At 38.5% G+C, this 27,714-nt stretch overlaps 1 protein-coding gene across 1 annotated transcript in view; it reads left to right on the forward strand.

Annotated features, from left to right (window-relative positions):
• Nucleotides 1-27,714, forward strand: part of CYTIP (cytohesin 1 interacting protein) — a 143,303-nt gene that overhangs the window by 53,454 nt on the left and 62,135 nt on the right. Inside the window, exon 3 of the mRNA XM_085645515.1 lies at nucleotides 3,504-3,558. Within this exon, the coding sequence (XP_085501641.1) occupies nucleotides 3,504-3,558 (55 nt within the window). The remainder of the gene's footprint in view (nucleotides 1-3,503; nucleotides 3,559-27,714) is intronic.

A 27,714-nucleotide genomic window follows, 5' to 3' on the forward strand; every position in this document is an offset into this window, starting at 1 on the left:
TTCGGTCTTCATCGTAGCAGATTTGAAGGGGGAGCGCCAACAGCCGGGAGCGCTCAACCCAGCTCACTCGGCTGAGGCATCGGCCGCCATCTTGCCCTGGTAAAAATCTGATGCGGGAAAATAAGAGGCGGTCCCCAAAAATGAGAGCCAGATTCCCCACTGGCAACCAACAGCTCAAATTAAGCACTAGATCTCAAGGAAATAATTAAATGCTAACAACGCTTCACAAATCTTCCAGCTATCCCATATCAAAAGACAGATACTTGTCTAGAGTTAAACATAAACTTGAATAGGAAGAGAGTGGAACCAACTCCATCCCTGGCTCCTCAAATGGCCTATTGACTAGAAGCTCAAAGCTATTTCCTTCTGCTAATGCAACATAGTCTCTCTCAGCATTCACGATGGACCTCATTGTATTTACACGCTTGTTCATAGAGAAATTGCTGCATCTAAAATGTAATTAGAGGCACAAATAATCTGATGAATGGGTGTAATTACACAGTTGAATTTCACAATGCTTGCAAATGGATTTGCTCACATAAAATTACAGTAGCGTAGTTTAATTTTATATGTGAGTAAATCTCATCACATGGGCACAGAGTTGGCATTCCAGGTTGTGGATGCCTTGAAAAGTAGATTTGCATTGTACATTTGTAGAGCACATTCCCTCTATGGATATGGTCAGAATTTGTTTTCGTTCAAAAGCAGGAGAAAGAACATCTCAAAAATTGGTGGAAGTGTAGGGAAAGGAATTGAATGGGGAAATGTATCCGATGTACCCAGAAGTGCGGATGGATATTTTCTAAGCATGGAAAAATTGCACCTGTGATGTCATGTTGACAGATAAATCGCTACATATGGATATAAGTAGTCCTGGAACTCCACCACTGTTGCAGTCAACCTACAAGAGTGACTAGCCCATTTTGGGGCATGTTCACAAACGCATGTCGAAGTATGTAAAGCAGTACACCTGTAGTACTCTTTTACATACTGTTATATGCCTTTGTGAATTGGCTCCAAAACATCTGAAATGGAAATAAAATGGGGCTGTTTGGGGAATATTTGCATACAAATAAAGTAAACAGAAAATGACTGTTCTGTCTTTGCACTTTTACTGCTAGGGAGATTGAAGTGTCAGGCCTATTCAAAAAGGCGTATGAGAGTACATAAAACAGTACACCTTTAGTACTGCTTCCCGTATTTACATATGCTTTTGTCAATTGGCCCCTTTCGTTTGTGAATCTAGCACTTTGACTCTAGGCGTATCTCTTGATGGCATTGTTTTTCACCTTGAGCGATCTCGCCACACATGTTTCATTATTAGTCTTAAAAAAGTGCTGGACTTACTGGCACCTCATTGCCCTTGACGTTGAAGTGAATAATATTTGGTGGGTGTTGCCTGTACAAGTAAAGAGATAGTTTAGCTGGAAACCTTTCACAGCTCAACATTTATCAACATCTGTTCATTACTTCTACTTGGAGACAGGCCTGAACAATGAATCATTCTGAATTGTGGAATATAATTTGTTTAATGTACAACATTTGAAAAAAGATCTTTCTAAGGACTAAACCTAGTCAGATATGTGCCCCTTTAGGAACCTTTTTGAGCAATGCTTATTTGGGAGAATAAGGATGTCTTTGCAAATTGGTCAAAAAACCTCCAAGAATGTTTGGGGATTAGCATCTGCCACTAGATTTTCAGCTCTGTCAACAGTTACTTTTATTCGAATATGTTTACCTCCGATTGGCTTTGAGTTTTGCAACTCTTGACCTGTCTGGCTGTATTATATTTGTCCTTTGTCTGTTAATCCCTTACTATATCGATAATTTTGCTTCTTCCATGTATGGAACATGCAGCCTCTATCATGTTGATACCTTCATTATATATTCTAATAGCTAATCTTACAAAGCTTGATTAGTTTATGCTCTTTGTGGTTTAATGATGTTCTTTACTGGAACAGGTTGGAATCTTTCTCTCTATTTTCGTTATGACATTTATTTTTTCGACATATAGATTCAGTTGGGTAGCATATATAGATTTTTTTAACTGATTTTTTTAATTTTCAAAAGAGAACAACAAGTCGTGCATACAATGCATGAAGCACATTTAGAAGTCAGGCAGACAATAATGCCAAAAAAAAGCAATAAATACAATATACCATGCCACAAATGCAAATAAAACACAGTACTGCTTTGCATTACAATTCGCAATTGTGACCAACATCTATTGTGAGCCATTAATACGAGAGATCAGTGCCAGATGAAACGGCGGACAAGCCAGGAGAGCACTTAGGAGCAGAACGTATTAATGAATACATATCTGGAAAATAATGAACAGATTACGTCCAAATTCTAGGTATTTTATCATCAGATTTAGAGTTTATCTGAAACAGGATAGTGCCACATTCCGAAGGTTCAACAGGGAGCCATACATAGATCCCTTTAGGTTGTTTATGAGACAAAATCCATAATGTTCACTTATCGATGTGGTTGTTGTTTTTGGTATTGTATGTACAAAGTTAACTATAAAAGCCTCAAAACACAATTTTGCGGCACACATTTGGATTCGTAGCGTTTCAAAATGTTTTCAGGATGGCTTTTGAAGTTCAGTTTTTGAACTTAAATCATATCTTGACAGATACAGAGTCTTACGTAACACTTTCAGGTACCTCTAATGTTCACTTGCACTGAGGTGCGTTGGAAGCAGGAGGAATATTTATAGTAATTCAAGTAGATCATCACCACACGAGTAAAACATATCGTCCTCATATTTTCAGCAGTTTGTTTCTGTTGTTTTGTTCCAAAGGAGAGCAGCTGGTTTTTGGCCTATTGTAATTAGCTTGGCTTGTAGTGAGCATCTGCATCACAAGTGGCCCTTCACACCATTAAAACCCAATAAAGTGGGTGTTCTTTCGAAAGAGTAGGTTTTGTTGCATATTGTTGAATTTCAATTAAACCAGAAAAAAAGCTTATTTTTTCTCTCTCTTTTAAATTTCTATGCTCCTGTATGCATGTCTATAATATTAAGACTCTTAGGCTCTGATTAGATCTGGCAGAAAACTGTGAAATATTTGAAGCACCCACAATACTTCAACACAGCAGGGAGCAGAATTTATTGGATGTGAAACATAGCACCCAATTACAATTACTGCCCAAACACTGTCATATAATGTGGATTTTGATGCTTACCACACCAACATATAAATGTGTTGTTATTTAGCAGGCATTCTTTCCCCCACCCCCTCACCCGTACGTTTAATCATGTTTTACCTGCCAAAGTTTACTAAGGGAAGAAATATCCTCAAAAGACAAGGGACTGATGCTTATCACACAAATTGTCTTTTAGATATATGTGGTAACTGGAATTTTCACACATGTAGCAATAATTGTGCCACCCATGATTACATGCCTTAGTATTCACGTGTGCACTCGTAACACCCTCATTTTCCGTTAAGTACAGACATTGATGCTTTAATGAGTGATCTTTTAATTTGTTTTCGTAGGCGAATCCGGGTTTTGGCCAAACAAGATAATGAAGCATTTGGGTTTGAAATTCAGGTAAGGATAAGAACCCGAAAGGAAGCATATTTCACATTCGATACATTATTATAACTTTTTGGCAAATATATCTTCTGAATCTGAAGTGGTGGAACAAACTCGTCAGATTCAACCTGAGATGATTAAGCATGATACATTAGTAGACTCTTAACGATGCCTGTCAACATAAATTCAACATAAGCACCTTGGGGCCTATCCACAAAGTGCATTTTGTAGTGCCAAATGTACTATAAAATGCTATTCACAAACCCACAGTTCTGCACATATAAGTATACGTTTTAGTGGTTAATGTGGGAGGCATGGGGGAGTGGATTGAAAATGTGCCAGGGATAGGGGAGTTGCTGGAAAATGAGAAATATTTACTATTAAAGGGAGGGTAATAGACAGGGGTAAGGAGGAATTAAGGGAAGGTTAGGAAGAGATTTTATGGAGGGATGTATGACCACCCACAGAAAGAGTAAGGCCATTGCTATTCCCAAATTTCACTTCTAAAGTTAGTACAGACAAAAGGAACACTGAACGGTAGTAAATTAATCTAGCTCAGAGATGAGGTAAGCCCAGCCACACACAGCCAACCACTGGTACTGTAACATCTTCCCGTAGAAATCAATGGAGTTATTTATTCAAGGAAGCCAAAAATATAAATAATTATAAAACAATGTTTAAAAAAATATAATAAATTCGTACATAATTTGTATTTAATCATACAATATTTTAATATAATTTTCAATTTTAGAGTTAATGTAAAAATACATGTTATTAAATATAAGTAAATAACTTTGAATTCATTTAAAAATCACGTAATATTTATAAAAACATAATAAAAAATATTGTGTTTACTTTAGTTGAGAATTGTTTTTTATGTAAGCTTTAGAAAAATAATTTTAATGTAACTTAATATATTTACATTAATTAAATATGTATTCAAAATGTAGTTAGTAGTGCTGTAGCATTTTGTTTCTACTTTTAAATTTAAAATAAATACAAACATTTAATTTACATTAGTATTTAATAACCTTTAGTACTTTTTCGTATACTTTACCATAGGGAGATTTCTGCGTGGTAAAGTATAGGAAAAAGTCCCCCTGTTTGTACAGTGGTGGGAATTTTGAGTTGGGTGGAATTTACTGCACACGGTAACTTTTGGGTGCAGTAAATACCTCAGACTTCATAAAAAAATGGCAGGTCATACCTGCCAGAAGTTAACATGGGAAAAGAGTATGGTGTATACTGTGTCATGCATTAAGCACCAAAATGATCATCAATTCCCCCGAACCTTCAGAACAGATGGTATTTATCACAACTGATAAATTACATACCCATGATATTATTAGGTGCTCTAAACAGCACCTATTCCTCACACAAACTTGGAATCAGGACCTTTCTATCCTGAAGTAAAAGGGGTGGCAATTGAATGCTCAGCAGTTCAAACCTACAACAACTTAGGATGGTGGAGGTTCGTCCAGACTCTACACTGTACACCCAGTTCTTGGAAAACCATATGTACAATTGCATCCCTGTTGGGAATTGCAGCTACTTTTTTGTGCCTGTGGGGCTAATCTTAAAATAAAACAATGTATGGATTTTACATAGTTAGATTACAATTTCATACTAAAAATAGTATTCAGCATTTATTTACTTTTGAACATTGAAAGCCAAGTAGCTCTGCATCTGTGCTTTTGAGCAACCTTGTTTAATATATTGCCCTATGATCATGGCCTGCCAGCAATTCCTCTGTGTGTTCCTAATATTATGTCCAAAGGAGGGATGCCAGTTGATACCATATTGACTAATATGTTCAATCAGTCATTAAAAACTGGTGAAATCCCAACTGCTCAATTACAGAAAAGGGCCCCAGCACAAGCTGCAGGAAAAAAGGGCAGTTTACAAACATCCATGCACTGTCATCAGTGATGTCATTTGAGATGTCATTAGTGATGTCATCAGTGATGTCACTGATCATGTCAAGAATGATGTAATATGTGACGTCATTAGCAGTGCATTGCGGGGTCGCGAGTTATAGTTAGCTGAACTAACTATAACGGCGGAATTTCTCTGGTTTTGAACGAGTGAAATGTCCAACTAACTATAACGTCCCTGAAACCTATGGTTTCTTCAGTGAATTTCTAAGGTTTTTTAAATGCTAATTTCTAACTATAACGTGCCTGAAACCAATGTTTTTTCAGTGAATTTCAATGGTTTTTTAAATGCTAATTTCTAACTATAGCATCCCTGAAACCTATGTTTTTTTCATTGAATTTCAAAGCTTTTTAAATGCTAATTTCTAACTATAACATACTAGTCGCGTTTCCAGAGTGGTGAAGAAAGGTGAGCGTGGCCTCCGAAACACCTCTTAGTAATCCCAGGAGGAGTAGTTAGCACCCAACGTCAACCTTGGCGGCCAACTATCCTTTTTATTACCACCAGTAAGTCTCACACAGCAGAATTGCTAACTTCCTATATCAGGCCCGCCACTCCCCTGCACCACTGTGCAAACATGCCCCCAAGCTTGTTGTAAGTTGGGGGATTAAGTCCCCTTGAATCCAGAGGGTCCCTGGGGGCCAACTAGCCCACCAGGTACCTCCAGGAAGCGGCACAGAGCTGCTTTGCAGAGAGGTGGTCCAAGGCTACGCTCCTTTTTACACCTCTCTGCAACTGCCCCCAGGATCTGGCCCACCTGGGGGCTTTTTTTAAACGAAGCGCGGGAGCCCGTGCTTTTTTTTTTTGGTGGGATTCGTGACCCCATCTTGATTCCTGCCAAAAAATGTGGGCCCTCTGGGTCCTTTTGGGACGCCCTGAGCAGGCCTAGGGTGTCAGGGTGTTTCTAGCCTACCCACTTTTCTTGTTTTTTAATGTTTTTTCTACTGTTTTCTTGTGACTCGGTTCTACCAAGTCACAAGATGGCTGCCAAAACCTCCTGGTTTGGAGTGTTGGCAGCCAATTAGAATGAAGCTCGTGGTCGGGAGGATTCGCGAACCCTCCTCGGCCACAGATATTGAAACTTTTTCTTTCTTTAAATTCCCAGGAACTGCTCAATGGATTTACACCATTTATCAAAAAGGACTCTTTCTGAACCAAGGGTTACCTTTTTGCTAAATTTGGTGTAATTCCGTTCATCAGTTCAGGCTGTAGCTTTGCCTAAAGTTTCCTATGGAAAATAACATGGGGAGAATGTGTTTTGGGACCCCCCTTTTTTCTTGGCCCCCGCTTAATGAATCACCCCAAAACTTTCAAGACAGGAGCTGACCGGAGCGGGTCACTAGTTTTGAAAATTTCGTGAAGATTCCTCAACCGGCGCCAAAGTTATTGGAAAAAAAAATGCTTTTCCTATGGAAACTAGGTCCTAACTATAACTACCCACTGGTGACCGCCAGTAGGTAAAAAAAATATATATATATTTTACCATGTGATCAAGACTTGTAAGAGTTGAAACGCGTTATGGCGGTATCGAAGCAATAAAGAAGAAATAATTGGCACCAGTTTTTGCGGTCCGTGTCCGTTTGTAGCTACACAAAGGCTGAGAAAACTGCGGATTTTCTTATATATATATATATATATATATAGAGCAAATTCTGGATCGTCACCATCCTTCACGGCGCACAAACACAGGGACGGACCACTTCAAGGGACGTTATGGAACTGCTGTGCTTTATTTAAATAACATGATTACTGCAACCAGTCAATCCTGGCCAGTGCCTCAGCATGACACGTTTCGACTGATACGACTCGGTCTTGTTCACATAACGCGCTACAAGACAACATGCATTTAAATAGTGAAAGTGATTTGAAAAAAATGCACCTGTTGACAACTAAGCTTAAGTTACGTAACACATAGACATAGATGACATACTTTTCAAAGCAACACAATGAGTATAAAATGCATGGTAATGTGAAGTCAATATCTAAAATCTTACTAAGAGAAATATAAATATATATACACTCAATTGAAATTTAAAAAATAAATATTCTAAAACCACATTAAGAAGAGGGAGAATAGAATTAATTGTTACATAATTGATGCCTATACACATAAATACATAGTGTAACGTTATATTAATCACGCATTAAGATGGTCGGCAACAATTAAAATAAAATTCCCTCGCAACTGTAATGTGCAAAAAATACGCCTGTAAACTAATACTCAAGTGCAAAGAGTAAAGAGTCACATTCAAAAATGCCAGAGGTCACGGAGTCACTTAAGTTTCTGTATTGTCAAAGTGCAAAAGTACAAATGTGCAAGTGCAAATATTACTTAAAAAAAAAATGATACTATTAAAAGATGACAGATGTCCCTGGAGCCCCGGGGAAGCCCATTAATATAACAATAAATCAAATGGCTAGCAGCTTTGATACGGGGCCAGTGCCCTACACAGCCAATACATGAACTGATAACAGAATAGCGCAATGGCTCTAAACATTAAAACCACTTCAATCTGAAAGTGTCATATTAATCAATGGAAAAAGAAAAATAATAAATAATTATACAAGTGCGGAGTAAAACTCAGAGATATGTGAATACAGTACTAAGCAAGTCTAGTAGTTCCAATCAAATACACAGATAACAGAGTGTGGTCATAGGGAGTGGACTCATAAGAAGTTGTGCAAATCCTCCCCCCGTATTAGGGCCGTTAGGCATCTTAGTATCGAGTTGGAGTATAAATTTAGATTCTAGTTGTCTCAACTGGCGTTCTCTGTTGCCACCACGAATTGATTTTGAAACTGCCCCAATAACAAAAGAATCCAAATCCTTAAAATTATTTTTGTGTGCTAGTTTCAGGTGTCTTGCTACGGGATAATTTGGGTCGGAATTTACTGCCGCTCTAAGATGTTGGAGTATGCGGTTATATACTTGGAGCTTAGTGCTCCCTACATACTTTAAGCTGCATGTACAACGAAGCACGTAGACTGCGAAGTCCGTACGACAGGTAAAATAACCTTGTATCTTGACAGGTGTATTACTAAAAGCAGTCATGTATTCTGTCGTATTAGCCCCGAATTTGCAAGCCCAACATGAGCTGCACTAAAAGAAGCCACACTTAGATGACAGCCATGTATTAGCGGTGGTGACTTCAGGGCTATTTCTTAACAAATTGTCTCTCATAGAGGGTGACCTTTTAAAAGTTAAAGCTGGTAAAACAGGTAAAATTTGAGAGAGAGTAAGGTCAGTGAGAACTATCAGCCAGTTTTTATGCACAATACTCCTAATCTGTTTCTGTTGTATATATGAACATATGCACACAAGGAAAATGTACCAAGCTGCAAACTTTTTTCTGCGACCGCCAGTAGGTAATACATACATATATATATGTCTCTACTGGTGGTCCCCAAAAAAAAGATCGCCAGTAGGTAGTTATAGTCAGGATGTCGTTTCAATAGGAAGAGCGTTTTTTCATTTGCCAATAACTTTGGCTTTGTTTGCTTAATCATCACAAAAGTTTCAAAATTAATACACCAGTTACTTCAGCTGCTGTCTTGAAAGTTTTGGGGTGATCCATCAAGTGGGGTCCAAGAAAAAGGGTGGGTCTCAAAATGCTTTTTCTCCATGTTAATTTCCATAGGAAACTTTAGACTCCGCTACAGACCAAACTGCTGAACGGAATTACACAAAATTTGATTAAAAGGTAGCTGTTGGTACAGAGGCAACCTTTTTTTAAATGGTGTAATTTCGTTCAATACTTTCTGACAAATGTTAAGATTTCTCAGATAGTCAACTGTGGCCAATGGTGGATCAGTGACCCCTCCCAATCGTGTGCCTGAGATCTGATTGGGCACCAACACTTCAAACCAGGAAATGTTGGCAGCCATCTTGTGACTTGGTTGAACCAAGTCCCAAGAAAAAAGATTAAAAAAAGAAAAGGGGGCAGGGTAGAAACATCCTGACCCCCTAGGCCTCTTGGGATGATCCACAGGGACCCCCCCAGTGACCCCAAAAAATTTAAAAGAAAATGAATTCGTCCAGAGTCATGTTGGATTCGTGACTTCCGCCTAAAAAGGAAAAAACAAAGCTTGGGATACTGCGCTTCATTAATCATTGGCCCCCGGGTGGGCCAGGTCCCTGTGGCATTAATAAATATAGGATGGGGGCTCATGGGGCCTCCCTCCAAGGGCTGTTCAGAGCCCCCAGGACCACCACCTCCACAGGGCAGATATATTATTTTTTAATAAAATGGGGGGGTGGACCTATGGCCTCCCTGCAGCCTCGGGGACCGCCACCTCCAGAGATAACATTTTTAAATAATGGGGGGAGGCTGTAGGGACTCCCCCGTTGCCCCAGGGACTGCCACCTCCCCGGGGCACATACATTCTTTTTAAATAAAAAAGTGCACAGTTCCGGGGTCTGCCACCTCCCCGGGGCACAAACACCAACATGAAGGGGGGTCTGTTGGGACCCCCCGCCCAGGGGCCAGCTCCTGCAATGCCCTGTGGTGCCCACCCTTGGGACACTGCAGTTTGCTATGGCATGGTTGCAGCACTGCTCCCCCCAAGCAATAGCAAACACAGCTCAGATTTCAGCAAGCAAGAGCAAAAATGCTCTTGCTTGCTGAAGGCAGAGCAGTGACACTTTGCTTTGGGTCCCAGTGAGATGCATGTCAGTGGCTCCCTGGATCCCACAGCAATGCCAGCTCCGGTCGGAGGCGGGGAACTGACAGGGACCATGGGGGCCTACAGGCTCCGCCTGCGGTTACCAACAAAGTGGCCTGGCCCCAGGGGATGGGTCCCAGAGGCCGAACTTCGCCCTATGAAAAACAATATATTAATGCCTGGCCCGAGGGATGAGGTTCCACAGGCCCAAATTGACCTGAGGGGGTGGGGCATGTGCCCTCCTCCCTTTCCATTTAAAAAAAATGTTTAAATAAAAAAAAGAAAGCCCAGGCTCTTTGGTTCCTGGTGCTGAAATGGGCCTGGGAGAGAGGTCGCACAGTCCAACAGTCCCCCTCTCTTGTTTTTTTAAATATTTTTTTTTAAAAAGGGGTAGTCCCTGCGTGATGGGGTCCCAGGGGCCAAAAATGGACCAGGGAAGGGGTGCCAGGAGTCCTCCCTTCCTAAAAAACAAAAAAGAATAAAAATGGCCTGCTCCCTTTCTCCACCACTCTGCAAACGCACCTTCTGATGCGCTGCTGTTTGAGGTATGAAGTGTCATTTGCTGGTGAGGGTCCTTGGGGGCCAACAGAGACCCTTTTTCTACCACTCTGCAAACATGCACTGCTTATGAGAGGATGAGGTCCCCTAGCCTCCTGAGGGCCTCAGGACTAAAGTGGACTTCTTCCCCCAACCAGGAGTGCACCAGGAGGCACATTTGAAGAGTGGTGGAGAAAGGAGGTGTGGCCTCTGACCGCCTCTTAGCAATCCAGCTGTGTGGGTCTCACTGGAGGTAACAGGAGGACTAGTTGGCCCCCAAGCACCCTCATGAGCCGAGGGGACTTCAACCACCAGCTAGTAGGGCACCAGGAGATGCTTTTGCAGTTTGGTGGAGAAAGGGGGTGTGGACCCTGAAAACCTCTCAGCAAACCCACTGTCTGTAACTTGCTGGAGGTAACAGGAGTGGTAGTTAGCCCTCAAGTACCCTCAATAGCGAAGGGGACCTCATCTCCCTACTAGTAGTGTGCCCGGCGGCGCGTTTTCAGAGTGATGAAGAAAGGGTGCATGGCCGACTACCATGTTTCAGCAATTCCACTGTATGGGACTTACTGTAAGTAACAGGAGGGGTAGTTGGCCCCCAAGGATGTCCTTGGGGGCCAACTAACCCCTCCTATTATCTCCAGTAAATGCCTCCTTTGTCCACCACTCTGTACACACGGCTCAGGGTGCACTACTGGTTGGGGCATAAAGTCCACTTTACTCCTGAGGGACCTTGGGTGCCAAGAAGCCAAGGGCCAGAAGGGTACCTCATGTAAGTCTCACTCAGAGGGATTCCTGAGAGCTGGTCAGAGGCCCAGCCCCCTTTCTATACCACTTTGCAAACATGACCACTAGTTAACAAACCTTAGAAATACACTGGAAAAAAACAAAGGTTACAGGGATGGAATAGTTAAGAATTAGTATTAAAAAACCTTAGAAATTCACTTAAAAAGCAAAGGTTATAGGGACATTATAGTTACGCTGACATTTGACTCTTTCAAATTCAGCAGTTATAGTTAACTGAGCTAACAATAACTCACGCCCCCGCAATGCACTGCTTATGACCTCACATATTCCATCACTCATGACATGGTCAGTGACATCACTGATGACATCTCAAATACATCACTGATAACATCACTGATGACATCATCCATTGACTGTGAGTGTTTTCAAAATGTTTAAGTGTTAAATATATTTACCAAGGTGTATTGATGAATCAGTGGGTGTATACATGCCTGTATCAGTGATTCAGTGTGTGACTGACTATATGAGTGAGTGATTAGGTGTCTCAGTGAATGAATGGGTCACTGACTTGGTTGTTGGAATGTCTGTATCAGTCTGTCAGATGGTGTCTAAGTGGCTGTATGGGTTAGTGACTAGGTACTTGAGTAGCTGTGTGGGGGATTGATTGGTTGTCTGAGTACCTGCATGGGTGTATGAGTGTCTGTGTGTACAAGTCAAATGTAAGCCTAACTATAACGTTCCTGTAACCTTTCGTTTTTTCAGTGAAAATATCTATCTATCTATCTATCTATCTATCTATCTATCTATCTATCTATCTATCTATCTATCTATCTATCTATCTATCTATCTATCTATCTATCTATGTATATATATATAGGCCAGAACTTTGTAGGTCGCAAAGAAACACACACACTCTCCAAACGTAGCTGCATCCAGTTTTTTAATGAATGTGTTGGCAGTGGAACCGTCAACGCGTTTCAAGTACATTGGTCATGAGTAGGCCTCGTTTAGTGAAAGAACCATACATATATTAAGGGGAAGGGACATGCACATATATCACATTCTATCACAAAGTTAAAGTTGGTGGAGTAATGAGATCACTTCGCAAAAAACTAGGTCATAATGAGACAAACAGTTAATCTCATTGTTCATTACAACTCAAGATCGAAAATGAGGAGGAAAACATTACACTATACAATTTGTAGACAAGGGGAGAAGGTTGATTCCACCTATCAACTGGAATGAGGTGAGAACACCTTGAAGCCAATCATACCCAATGGATACCTGCTGAAGACGATAATTTCAACTTTTATATTCAGGACTCAATATTTTTGTAGGTCGATATTTGTGGCTTAGATATTCTGTCAAAGATCCATATATACATTTGAGTGTGTGTGTGTATATATATATTTATCCTATGACTTCCAGCGTTTTTTACAGCTTTTTGTGTATTGGTCAGCCTCCTGAAACAGCTATTCATTTAAATATATTTTTTTTTACACTACACTTTTTTATCACGTTTTGCATTTTGCACATCATATTGCACTGAGATTTGCACTTTGACATAGCTATGTTTTTATCCATTTTTTGGACTGATTCCTCGATTGTATGTTTACTGATTAGCAACATTCTTTGGACTTTACCCACTTGGGTATCATTCTCATATTGCCAATTTTGCACAATGCTGTCCATCTTTGCACATATAGGAGATCATTTTTAATTCAAATGTATTTAAAAAATTTTTTTTTTTTAAATTCTCCTTTAGTTTTACCTTTGAATATGATTACACTTATCATGTGTGTTTTTAATGTTCATAAGGATTTTTTAACTAATCATTATATGTGCTTCCATTGTGGTGTTGTTTTTCATCAAATGTTGAACATCATCGCTCTTGACATGCTTTATTTATTTTTTCTATGTCTATTGTGCTAGTTACCAAATAGCCAATCGTGTCACTGTTTTCATTTGCACTACAGCACTTTTAAATGCAGCCTCACAACTCCTCGGGCGTCATGTGATCAAGGCCTCTGGCAGGCTGAAACGCGTCATGCGGGCATTGCTGTGAGCTAAATAAAAAATCATATTACTCACTCGCACCTTGGGTCAGTCTTCGTCTGTTCCTGTGCTGGTTTGCAGGACTCTTTCAGGCGAAATCTCCGACATATATATATATATATATATATATATATATATATATATATATATATATATATATATTATCTACTGGCGGTCGCCAGTAGATAGTTATACTTAGGTCCGTGTTTCCTTAGGAAATCTGGAAATTCTATTTTGAATAACTTTGGCGCCGGTTGACGAATCCTCGCGAAATTTTCAAAACAAATGGGGCGCTCCGCTCAGCTCCTACCCTGAAAGTCTCGGGGTGATTCATCAAGCGGGGGCCGAGAAAAAAGGGGGGGCCCAAAATGCGTTTTCACCATGCATTTTTCCATAGGACCTTTAGTCGAAGGTACAGCCCGAACGGCTGAACAGAATTACTTGAAATTTGGCAGAGAGGTAGTCCTCAGGTCAGGGAAGTGCCTTTTGCAGGTCTGGTGTCAATCTGTTCAGTATTTCCTGAGAAAATAGCATTTAAAAGCATATAAATATCTATACGCGCACACCGTGCGCGCACCGTGCGCGCACGTGCGTGCACGGTACCGTGCGCGAGCGAAATTCTAATTGGTTGTTAGATGTCGGTAAACATTCGAATCAGTCGAAATCAGGAAGTGTCGGCCGCCATTTTGTCTCTCGCACTGAAAAGTAAAGGGGGAAAAAGGTGGTAAACGTTAAAAGGGGGCACAGAAGAGAGGTCCTGACCCCCTAGCCTTTGTCAGGGGGTCACAGAAGGACCCCCAAGGGGAAAAAAAACATTTTATTTTTTGGGAAAAAAATCGCGGGGTGCGCGCACGGTGCGCACAGCGCACCGTGCGCCTAAAGCGTGCGCACAAGGCGCGAAGCGCACCCTGCGAGTACGGTCCGCGCACGGTGAAAAACCTTGAAAAAAAACAAAAATTATAAATACATAACTTAGCATTTAAAAAACCGTACAAATTCACTTAAAAAACCATAGGTTTCACACACGTTATAGTTAGGAATTAGCATTTAAAAAACCTTGCAAATTCACTAAAAAACCCATAGCTTTCACACAGGTTATAGTTAGGTGGATATTTCACTCGTAAAAAAACAATGAAATTCCCCCGTTATAGTTAGTTCAAATAACTATAACTCGCGCGACCGCCACTCTCTCACAAGGATGATGTCATCAGTGATGTCATGAGTGATGCCACTGACCATGTCATGAGTGATGTAATATGTGACATCATGAGCAGCGGATTGCGGGCGCGCGAGTTATAGTTATCTGAACTAACTATAACGGGGGAATTTCATTGGTTTTTTACGATATATATATATCCCAAAAGCATGACCTGCTGTTCTAAACTTGAGCTTCAGCCCCAGTAGCTATGGCCCAGGGCAGACAGGCTTAGCTTAAGAATATGTGCAAAGCATTTAGAAGCACCAAAACAGTTAAAAAGCCAAAAACACAATGCTAAATATATAAATCTCAGTAGAGAATAATGTAATAAACAAAATGGCACTAAAACAACAAAAATCCAATAAGAGATACCAGAGATATGGATTTTTAAAGTTCTCAATAAAAATTGCAGCAAAGAGCATTGAGCACCACCTGTGGTCATTTGATTGCACTTGACCAGGACCTAGACACGATTTAAGACTGACCATGACAGAGCGCAGGTGGGATACAGAAACTGAGTGGGAGAAATTTAAAACTCGTGCCCAAGGAAGGTCCCTAGGTTGCCTGATACTTTTGGCGCCATCTCACTGTGAAGATTTCTACTGTCGGACTTATGGCCTGATTTATAGTTTTGCAGACAAGTGTGTTCTCAGTCAGGGTGATGGAGTAAAACACTCTGTCACCCTGATGAGGTCCAGACAGTCTAATAGCCAACACGAGCACTGGCAGGAACCACCATCACAGCATTTCCTGTCAATTCATTGTAAGTTTGACGGATGGCTCTGTCAAGGCAAACTCACAAAGTATTATTTTTTAGTGGAAAATTTAGAGGAGGTGAACACATGGCCAATTTTCACTGTTCAGTGTAAACTGCAAATTGCCCCCCTTGACATGGGAGAATAATCTCCAATGGCGAGGGGGGCATTGTTTTTTTATTTTCCACTTTGTGTTTTTGTTAGAGAAAATAAAATAATACTTTGTAAGTTTGCCTTGAATTGAGAGGAAACGCTGTGATGGTGGTTCCTGCCAGTGCTAGTGATGTCTATTGGACTGTCTGGACCTCATCAGGGTGACAGAGTGTTGTACTCCATCACCCTGACTGAGAACACACTTGTCCGCAAAACTATAAATCAGGCCATAAGTCTCACTATTGGTATCGCTAAATGTCATACTTTCATGCCAGTCAGGAGCAGTTGGGCTATGCCTGCCTCCCCAGTCCAAAGCAATCTCACACTTTGCTAACCGTGAGACATAGTTTTTCTTCACATTGCAAGTTTACAAATCCCTTCCATGAGAACATAATCAAACAAAGTAAGGAAAATGTAGGCCTAAATTGAATTTGGTTAATGAAATACAGAGTATAAAAAAATGGAAATAAACATTTCATTTAGAACCTTTTCTAGACCTTATATATTTCTTTCAACTTATTTGCACTCACAAAGCATTTTAGTTCTATTGTAAATAGCACATGTAACTATGACATATTACTGCATTTTTAAAGTACCTACGTATAAAATTATTTTAAAACATACATTTTTAATATTGTTTCTTGTGATACATATTAGTATATGTGTAGGAGAGTAGGATCTGCTTCACATGTTTACCCCCACTTTTTGCTGGTGTTTCACTTTTTTTCAACTTTAGTCTGGCTGGGACCCTGCTATTCAGGGCCCCAGCATAGCTGATTCCTCTCTAAAATGATTCCATGTACTTTAGGTACAGTTCAGATTGGATCTGAGGTGCCCTTATAAGTCCCTAGTATATGGTGTACTAGGTACCCAGGGCATAGGTACCACAGAGGCCTACCAGGGGCTGAAGAATGTATTATGCCACCCCTGGAAAGCCACCCAAAATGACACCACAGGTCTGCTACTGCAGCCTGGGTAAGGTGGTGCATGCACCCCTTACTATGATATAGGTTACATATATCACTATATATACATATTCAGTGAAAAAACCATAGGTTTCACACATGTTATAGTTAGCTGGACATTTTACTCGTAAAAAACCAATGAAATTGCCCCGTTATAGTTAGTTCAGCTAACTATAACTCGCGCGCCCGCAATGCACTGCTGATGACGTCACATATTACATCACTCATGACATGGTCAGTGACATCACTCATGACATCACTGATGACATCTCAAATGACATCACTGATGACATCACTGATGACATCATCCAGTGAATGTGTGTTTTTCTGAAAATTAAATATGTTTTATATATGTATATCTCAAGGTCGATGGAAGAATAAATGGGTATATAAGTGTCTAAATGGATGATTTGTTTTTGAAAAATTGATTGTGTAACTGACTGATTAAGTGTATCATAGTGAATACATGGCTTAGTGAGTAATGTTTAAATATGTAAATATCTGTATCAGTCTCTCACTTTGTGTATAAGTGGCTGCATGGGTTGGTGAGTAGCTACATGGGTGTCTATATAGGTTATTAGTTGGTTTTTTGAGTATCAGTCTGAGTGTCTGCATGGTTCGGTGGGGGGTATTACGTAGTGCATAGGTGCATGAATGAGTGACTCATTGTTTGTATGGGTTGAACACAGCATGTGTGCAGGACTGTATGGGTGGATGAGTGTGTGTATGGGTGTGTTAGTGAGTGAATGACTGTCTCAATATTGTCTTTATGAGTAACTACATATGTTTTAAACTAGTATATGTGACTATTGGTGTATATATGTGAGTATATGTGAGAGTGAGAGATTGAAAGAGTTCCTGTATGAATAAGTATGTGTTTCTATAAGTGATTGTTTAAAAGACTAAGTATGTGTAAGTTTCCGTAGAAGTAAGTGTGGTGGTGTGTGTATAACTGTATATGCAAGTGAATGTATGTTTGATTCTTTGTTAGCATGAGTGACTATGTGTGTGAGTAACTCTATGGATGAGTGGCATTGTGTAACAGGATGTATAGGTGTATGAGTACATATGATGAGTGAGTACATGTATGAGTGACTGAATTGGACTGTTGGTGAATGAGTGGATGTGTATGTGGATCTTAGAATTACTGAAAAGGTTGTTTTAACTGGTATTGGTATGTCCATTGTTTTGAACATTGTAGTTTCTATTTTTGAATGTGTGTGTCAAAGGTTATATTAGGGGAAGAGGAGGTCTGCCACTCTATCACAAGGATGATGTCATCAGTGATGTCATCAGTGATGTCATTTGAGATGTCATCAGTGATGTCATGAGTGATGTCACTGACCATGTCATGAGTGATGTAATATGTGACGTCATCAGCAGTGCATTGCGGGCGCGCGAGTTATAGTTAGCTGAACTAACTATAACGGGGCAATTTCATTGGTTTTTTACGAGTAAAATGTCCAGCTAACTATAACATGTGTGAAACCTATGGTTTTTTCACTGAATTTCTAAGGTTTTTTAAATGCTAATTCCTAACTATAACGTGCCTGAAACCTATGGTTTTTTCACTGAATTTCAAAGGTTTTTTAAATGCTAATTCCTAACTATAACGTGTGTGAAACCCATGGTTTTTTCAGTGAATTTGCAAGGTTTTTTAAATGCTAATTTTTTTTTTATTCTTCAATTTTTTCAAACATATTTTTAATTTAATTTTCTTACCTTTTATAAAGACTATGCTTTAATTTTTAAAATCCTTAAATATTTTTTTTTTAATATATTTTTTAAAATAAACATGTAAAATTTATTTCCAGTTCTTTTTTTTTTTTTTTATTTTTTTTTAGTACGCGTACCGTAAGCTCACGGTAAGCGTACGGTTTACGCAACGTCCGTAATCTATCTACGCTGCTTGCGTATAGTTACGCACTTTGCGTAGCCGCGCGTACTGCGCGTGGGACGCGTGCGCGCTTACGCCACACGCGCACGTTACGCGGAAGTGCCGGGGAGTGACTGTTATGCGCATGCGCGCAAGCGCGTGTCTTTTTTACGCGCACGCGTACTTTTTGCCGTAAGCGTACCGTAAGCGTACCGTAAGCGTACGGTAGGTCATGTGATCTTGAAACACAACTTTTGATTGGTTGAAACTACTTTCAGTTCTAGAACTCTCCTACACCACACCCATTCCCCTCATTTCTACTTGTGATCCCTTGGGAGAAGGAGCTGGTTTGTCTTTGGGATACGATGGCAGAACAGCAGAGCTCTTCTGAGAGTGAGGCTAGCACTAGCAGCACTGTCTTGAGGCAGAGATCGAGGAAACAAAAGCCTTCTTATGTTTGGGATTATTTTACTTTTCCAGAAGGCCAGCAAAAGGTGAATGCACCCTTAGTTACTTGCAAGCTGTGTCAGCGTGTACTTTCTAGAGGTAATCCTAACAGGAAGTATTCCTTTGGGAATCACACCATGAAGAGACACCTCCAGGATGTACACAGAAGGACACATGGTCATCTTTTTGGAGGTAACTCTTCAGAAAGACGAGCCAGTACATCCACAGCAGCTCAGCCTGGACCATCACCTGCAGGGCTTACTCCTTCTTCTGCAGGTCAGGTGAGCCCTTCATCTGTGGGGGGAGAATCTCCTTTTGCTGGCCCTCTGGAAATGAACCCTCGATTTCGGAAGGTTGATATTCATTGCACATTTTGTAAAGATCTAATTTGCCATAGGGAGACCAGTGTTTCCCTAGTGAACAACAAAATAGATCAGCACATTTGTCGCTTTGAATAATTTTCCCATGCTTCCTTTCCTCTGTCCCTGCATGAACACAACGGTTCTTTTAAGAGCCAACCTTATCTTTCATCTTTTTTTTACATATGTTTTTAAAAACTTTTTTTTATTTTTTTTTTACCGTACGCGTACGGTGCGCGTACTTTTTTTTTATTTTTTAAAAAAAACACTAAAAATCATTTATCACATTACATTGTCCTTGAGAGACTACAATTATTATTATTGACTTACCATACTCACTGAAAAAATATTTATTCATTTCTTTTTTTAAAAAATAGTTTTAAAAATGTTTGTAGTTTTCGAAAATTTTCTATATCTATCTGGAAAAAAAGAAAAAAGTATTAATATTTTTTAAACATTTTATAATACAGTACACATATTTACATTTTTTACCAAAAAATCTTTTTGCCTTATTTTTGCTGTTTTCAGAATATATTGCATTTCACTATAAATTGTGAAAGCAATTGCATTCATCATTTTACAGCGGGCAAAAAAAAATACCAATCACAAAGATTGTATTAAAAAAGCCCTGATTCTTTTTTTAATTAAACTTAACATTATAGAAATGCATAATATTGTAAAAAAATATCATCTAATACCAATACTTATTTCTTTAAAATACCGTCTGAAATGTTTGTTTCAGAACTATAATCACAATATTATATCTCAAATAACTCCAAAATACATCTGATTTCATTTCCTTTAGGCCAAATAGTAATTTTAATTTTTTTTTTGGAATAAATTTCCAACGGAAATCCAATAAAATTCTAAAGTTTAATTTGTCCAGATCTCACCGATTCTCTGTAACATTTTGGATCACGAAAATTGTTTGAATAATTTATTTAGTCCACAATAGAATTGGTTACTTTTCCACATGGCCAAATAGTAATTTTTTAAATCATTTTTGAAAAAATTTCCAATGGCAGTCCAATAACATTCCAAAATTTAAAATGTGCAGAAGTTACCGATAATCTCTAAATTATTGGTTTTTCAAAATTGCATTAAAAATTAAAAAAGTCCACATTACAATTGGTTATCTTTCCATTAGGCCAAATGATAATTTTAAAAATCTTTTTTTTACAAAATTGCAATGGTAATCCAGTAAAATGGTAAAATTATTTTGTCCAGATCTTGCCAAGTCTCTCTAAAATTTAGGTTTCAGGAAGATTAGATAGGAATTTGCTAAATCAAAAGGCAAACGTTGTTTGAAAATCAATTGGGAATCATTACACAGTGTCCAGCCTTTTTCACATTTTAGATAAACTGTGTAATGTCCAGAAGTAACAGTAGGTCCATCATGGAAAATTATTGCAACAGTTACAAAAGTTTTTCATGAAATTGATAATTGCTGTCCTGTAAACTTCTTTATTAAAGTATCCAATTTTGAACCATCAGCTCGACATCGTTGCATCATTAAAATTACATACTGTCCGTATTCCTTTAAAATTAATGTTGAAAACATGTCAGAATTACACTCACCACATTTCATGCTATGATTAGCATCTTTAACTAATTTTGCAAAAGTGACTGTTTTACTCTCTGGCAATGTCAAATAAATAAACCTTTCATTATCAACAATAGAGCCACATATATTATAACAATTATCACAACTATGTTCCCATTTATAAGAGAGACCAAAAAAAATGTCAATGGGAACTCCTTCTTCTTCCACTACCTGAAGAAAATACATCAAAAATTCATGTGCATCTTGCTGTTCATTTTGAGAAAACTGTGTTCGTCCTGAACATACATCTAAAAGTTTTCTAATGTCAGTAGCACTTTCTATTTGAGTTTTATCTTTACTCAACTTTTGAAAAAGGAGACTCAGCTCTGAACAGAATCTTTTTCCCTGATTTACTATTATCTGCTCTTGCAAACTTTCCAGATAAAATGCAACATTCAGCACTACATTTGCGTAGCAGTTGACACCAGAGCTATTTTCAAAATGACATCCTACAACCTGTTCTTCATTTTCCTTTTTCTTTTTGCTTGCAATTACATCACTCCTCTTTTTTTTCCTCTTCTCTACATCTTCACTACAGATATTCTCATTTTTTCTTTTACGAGAAACTACACGTTTCTCCAACACAGGATACTGACCTAAATGAGGAGCATAGCTTCTTCTTAATCTATTATACTCCTTTACACAATTTGTATCAGCACTAACTTTTGATTCTTCAAAGTCTATCATGAATAAACCTGATAATGTTTTGACTCGTGACAAAGCAACATATGCCATACCTTCTTTGAACACAGTTGAACCAATGTTCACAAATGCACAATCTACAGTCAATCCTTGAGACTTGTGAATAGTTACAGCATATGCTAGAGAAAACGGAAACTGCTTCCTACGTACATATAAGTCTTTCACAAGCATAAAACGAACTGTACAACGACAAATATCTTTAACTTCATCTATCTGATCAAATTTTATTTTTAAACATTCAATTCCTTCTTTTTTCTGATAATTAATAAAACCCACAACTCTTCCCATCGCTCCATTAACTAAACCTTTCTCAACATCCAAATTTCTCCTTAAAAACACTCTACAGTTCATGCAAACATATAGATTTTTTTCTAATCCAGCTGTTTTGGAGATGTTCTTCTCTAGTGAGTCCAATTTATTTTTCAGTTTGCCTGTTACTGTGACAGTAATTCTTCCATCCTCAATTTTGTCCACTGCTTCCAATTTCCTGATCTCTTCCTTTTCCAATTTCAAAAGCTCCTCATTGAATATTGAGCATTCACGTAGAGTAGGCATTAAGCAGATGACACTTTTGTTTTCTGCAATGTTCTTGTATATCTTCTCTGCAACTATTTCTTCCTTTGGAAATAAATTATGTAGCAGCCGAGTCTGTAATGCTTTTTTGCCAGCTTCTGTGAGTAGTCCAATCCTGATATCTTTCAGAATACTTCCATATTCTTCATCGTTTGCTTGCCTCATATTAGTTGTAAGTTCCTTGTACTCAAAGAAGGACCAAATATTTGTATTACCGATGCTTCCCAATGACTTCTTCGTGTCTTCATGTGTGACAGTATTAAACACTGGTTGTCCTTTAACTGGAGTAAGTTGCAAAAGATCTCCAAAAACTATGACGTGTTTTCCACCAAATAACACGTCATAGTCTGTCTTCAAAATTTGCTGCATTCTTAAATGCACAAAGGCAAGCATTAAGTTTGATACCATGCTCACCTCATCAATAATGAGAACTTGCATCTTCTTCAATACTCGTGAAACTTCCAAGGATGCTTCTCCAGTTAGCTTGTTGAATTGTATTTTGTTCTCATGCTCCACTGGTAACATTAGCAAACGATGTAAGGTGATTCCTTTTATGTTATATGCTGCTAACCCAGTTGGAGCAGTAACCACACAAGACAACGTAGAATCCGTTTTTTGCTGTAGGTAGCTTCTGATGACTTTAATTAGGAAACTTTTTCCAGTGCCAGCTTGTCCGCTTACATACATCCTGATTGGATGAAATGATGTGCATGAGCACTCTTTTTTTACATGTAGAAATCCGTGATCAATTTTGTTTTTGATCTCTTCATAAATTTGTTGCTGCTCTTGATTCAGTTGTCTTTCCAAATTTTCTAAGTCTATAAATTCGTCTTGAGCTTGATTCATAGCTGTTTCCACTTCATTCATGGCTATTGATGCTTCATTTTCAACGATTGGTTGTCCTAGGGGATCTTGACTGTGTGTTCCTGAACTTTGGCTGTCCTGAGAACTGTCTCTAGCTATTTCTGCTGCAATTGTAGTTTCCTGTTCAATTTCTTCATTTAACATTTGCAGATAAGTTGTGAATGTATTGCATTGTATGCTGTCTTTGCAAGCATTAAATGAATCCTCATAGCTTTGAAATTCTCCCAGTAGTTCATCCTCTGTACGCCATGGTTTAAACAACTGTAAAAGAGCCAAGTAGTAAAATTCTTTCTTGTCGGTAGTGTCGCAACTCAGCTTCCGGTGATTTATCAAACTTCCTTTGGTTTGCTTCACCAAACATCCTTCTTCACCAACAACTTTTTATTTTCCATTATTAATGTCTTCTGCAGCTTTCCGTGAATAAATGTAGTTCTGCAACACTTCATAGAGACACATGTTCTCCAGATGATGACTTCTCTTGGGATAATATGTGTCCAACATGTTTGTTTTCAATATATCTGTACTTTCTGGGTCATTCTCGGCCAAATATTCAATTTCTCCAACAGATTTCAGTACCCGATTTCTCATTGCTGCAAGGCCTAAACTTGCCCAAATTATTCTTCTTGACTTTGAGTAGAGACTTGCAGAAGATAACCTATCTGAACATTCGTAGGATCCAATTTCTCGATGCGATAACATCTTCAAACTGAAACTGTACAGCTTCTTACTAACAGTCTTCTCGTGAGAAATCTCTTCCCACATTTCCTTCAATTCAGTTTTTTCTGATTTCGTAATGTAAGACGTTACATATCGTGCAACAGCAATGGAATTGTCAGCTACATACTGTATATCCATGTTAGCGTTCCACATGGATAAAATGACTGGGTTGTAGTCATTTATATTTTTTGATTCTTCTTTTCTTTTAAGGTTGTAGGTATTCTTAGGTGATTTTCTTGTGATAGTATGTCTCACAGCTGACATAAAACTGTTTACTCTTCCATTTGAAAGAACAGGTCTAGGAAATCCAAATCGACATTTAGTGTAGTATTTTTCTTTGCTCTTGTATTTCCGTCGACAGTATTTTCCACACCGATGACTTTGGAAACGTAAAACTTGCTCCTTTAACTTGTTCTCTTCTGTGCTTTTTGGTATACCACATGTTGCATATTCTTCAATGTAAGATAACACTGCTTCATCAGTATCTGTTCCAAACTTTGGGGCATCCTTGATCCACAACAGCATATGAATATGAGGAGCACCTCTTGCCTGGTACTCTTTTCTCCAAAAGAAATCCACTACTTCTCCAAGGGGTGGATTTTTTTTATTGCAGATGAAGGACATCATAGCCTCAAATCTATGATTGAAATATCTGCAAACATTAACCGGATCCAATGAGCACAGTTCTCCTGCTGTCTTGTATTCGATGTTTTTAATGTTTGAATTGGCCTCTCGTAGAAAATCCAGTAAATCATCCCAAGCGTACTCAGCACAGCTTAGGGTAAGGAACCATGTTGGTGTTCCTAAATTGCGTAACATGCATTTTAGTTCACCATGGCGTCGGTACCAATATTCATTTGTCCCACGCTGACAAGCCATCAGATTGATCAGTTGTGTTTCCAAATGATCATCTCGGTGCTGCACTTTCTCCATAAAATCCTTAGCAGACACATTTTGTAAATGTACTCCACTTTTTAAAATGTGATTTACTGCATAAGACAGTGCAGACAAGTCGCTTTCAAATAAAAGATGGAACAAATAAGGAATACTTTGTCGAAATCTGGGATCTTCAGCATATAGTCTTGTAGTCCGATACTCTGAAGCTGGAATCTGTTCTGGACGTTCATCGTATCGTCCTCCTTTTCCCGTAGGAAACAGCTGGGGAAAACATCGAGCTTCCAAGCTCTCCTCCCATACACTCACGGGAGTTCCTTTTGCTTTCTTCATCTGAAAGAGATCAATATTGTCTCCCATAACTTCTTTCGAATGAAGAGGATGTATGCTAAAATGTTCATAAATTTCTTCTTCCTTTGTCTTGTCCACTTTTTCAATTTGTCCAGTTGGTGTTTCTGTGTCTTCTTGAAAATCTTCGTCTTCTTCTTCTTCTTCTATATAAATTGATTCATACCATTTGTTATTTTTTTTCAAATACAAATTTGCTCTTTGTACTTTCCGCACATCTACCAGCTCCTGCCAAATCTTCTTATTCTTTGTAGGTACACCATTAACCAGAATAATTAATGGTTCAGTTTCCAAAGTATCCGCATCAATAGTTTCCATATTTTTTTTCAAATCCAAGGGCAAATACACCACTCTACCTTTTAAACCTCTCAGTAAATCTGAAGGAGGTAATTTACCAGTTTTGGGCTCCATACGTACTATGGTCTGGAACGGATGAACACATTGAATGAGTATAGAATCATATGTATTTAATTCAGAAAGTTCAGCAGGAATAGCATCCAATTCTAAATTATTATGTACAGCTCTGGTCGGCATTCTATTTTCCTCTAACTTGTTGTAACAGTATTTACAAATACGCTGATCTTCACCCAATTCAAAACAATTTTCAAGAAATATATATGTGGCAAAATCCATCCACTTATAATTATCTTCATTTTCACTCTTTCTGTAGAGATCAACATTCCTAGTTTGTTTTCTATAATGAGTTCTGCGGCAACAAATACAAGTAACATTTGGTCTTTCATTAGAGACTATTGCAAATTTTGTTATGTGATCATTAAATGTCTTACTTACAGAAGGTTCTACATTCTCTTCCACTTCTTCCTCATTTACTGTGTCCTTCTCTGCACTGTTTTGTTCAGGACCAAAGTAACAAAACTGAATTTCATCAACAACCTTCTCTACATCTGATACCGTTCTTCGGAACAGAGCCCTATTCAATTCATTTAACTTTATTGCTGGACTTTTGGCAAAATACAACCGTCTCACAAACTTTCTCATTTCAGTATGATGAACAGCCAGCATCCTAAAATGATGGAAAACACTATTGCACACTTTTCTAGATAGACAAGCCAGAGAATGACCCTGCAAACCAGTATTCTCTCTCACTCTGCATGGATCCAGACTTTGAAGCACCTTAATCTTCTGTTTTACACTTTTTTTACTATATTCTCTTAGAAACTCTCGAAATCTGTCAATAGATTCCTGACGCACAGTGCAAATACTACTACAATTCCAAGTGTACACTGGGGCTTTAGGACGTCTCCCCATTGCCTCATCTGCCATCACTTGTACCTCATCTCTTGGAACCATTATCTCCTTCTCCATTATGCAACCATTTTTTACTTCGTATGAACGACCTCTGGTGTCAACTGCATGCAGCAAACTATTACTTTGAAAATAGCTCTCTTCATTAAAAAAAGGTTCACTACTTGAACTATGCATCCACTTTCCTAAAAACACTTTACAAAAGTTTGTTCTGTTCACTACTCTTTTGCTTTTGCTTTGTGATTTCAGTACATTAACCATTTTATCTAATGTACGCATCCTATTCAAAATTAATATGAATAGTTTCCTTTTTAATTCTAATGCTTTTGCTGCAATGGCTTCAATTTCTTTTTTTCTCTTGTAATATTTTGCCTTTTGCTTATATTTCTTCACATCCTTTATCAAATTAGACATAACTCTTCTCTGAAACATTTTTCTACGTATCTCTTTAAACGCTGTTTTTCTGTTTATGTAAAACTTTTCAGTTGCAGAAGGTATATTTGCATTAACTAAATTCTCAATTTTTTGCTGTTCTCTTCGTTTTGTTACATTCTTCCCAGGACAGACATTTTGTACATTTTTCTTTGTTTTGAATATTTTTTTAAGAAATTGTTTTTTCTGCTTACCAGAAGATTTTTTCTTTTTCCCAACATGAGCATCTTCTACTAACTTTGGTCCTCCAGTTGTCTTCAAATATAGTTTTTTTTTTAGCGTTTTTTGAACTCGAGATTTTGTAGGCATCTTAAATTTTGTTCACTGTTCTTCAGCAATACCTGAAAAAAACTAAAAAAAAATCCTTTATTGTATTTAAATATATTACTACATTTCTTTTCACAATAGTCACAAAACAAAATTTCTTTGCCAATTTGAATGCACACAAACTGCTCTTTTTTTTGGGCAAGTGAAAATCTCTTTTACAAACTGTCACATTATGAAACCACTTTTCAGATTTTTTAAAAAGCCCATGTCCAGAGTGCTACACTCCAGCAAGGGCAACCAGCCTTAGTGAAGCTCAATGTATTTGCATTACAGACTGAAACCTGAAAACCCCACTCGCTTCTAAATACTGTGCATGACTATACACGGCAAGCACATGGGTGTGTGCTAAGACTCTGCTTCTTCCCCCAAAAATTCACTCCCCCTTTCCATCTAATGCAACTGTGAAATCACCAGAGCAAGACGCAATAAATCTCTGCCTATAATTCCTCTATGCACACAGAGTCATGTTTTCACATTAGTCCCAAAACGAAATTTCTTTGCCATTTTTAAAGCACACTTACTGCTCTTTTTTTTTTCGGGGCAAGTGAAAATCACTTTTACAGACTGACACATTATGAAACCTTTTTTTTTAATTTATTTAATTGCACTTGTCCAAGCTGTTTTTTTCAGACCACCACCATGTGTATTCGCGGTGACTGCCTACACTCCAGCAAGGGCAACCAGCCTTAGTGATGCTGAATGTATTTGCATTACAGACTTAAACCTGAAAACCCCACTCGCTTGTAAATACTGTGC

The sequence above is a fragment of the Triturus cristatus genome, chromosome 3_1 (genome assembly GCF_964204655.1).
Source record: "Triturus cristatus chromosome 3_1, aTriCri1.1, whole genome shotgun sequence".
NCBI classification, from domain to species: domain Eukaryota; kingdom Metazoa; phylum Chordata; class Amphibia; order Caudata; family Salamandridae; genus Triturus; species Triturus cristatus.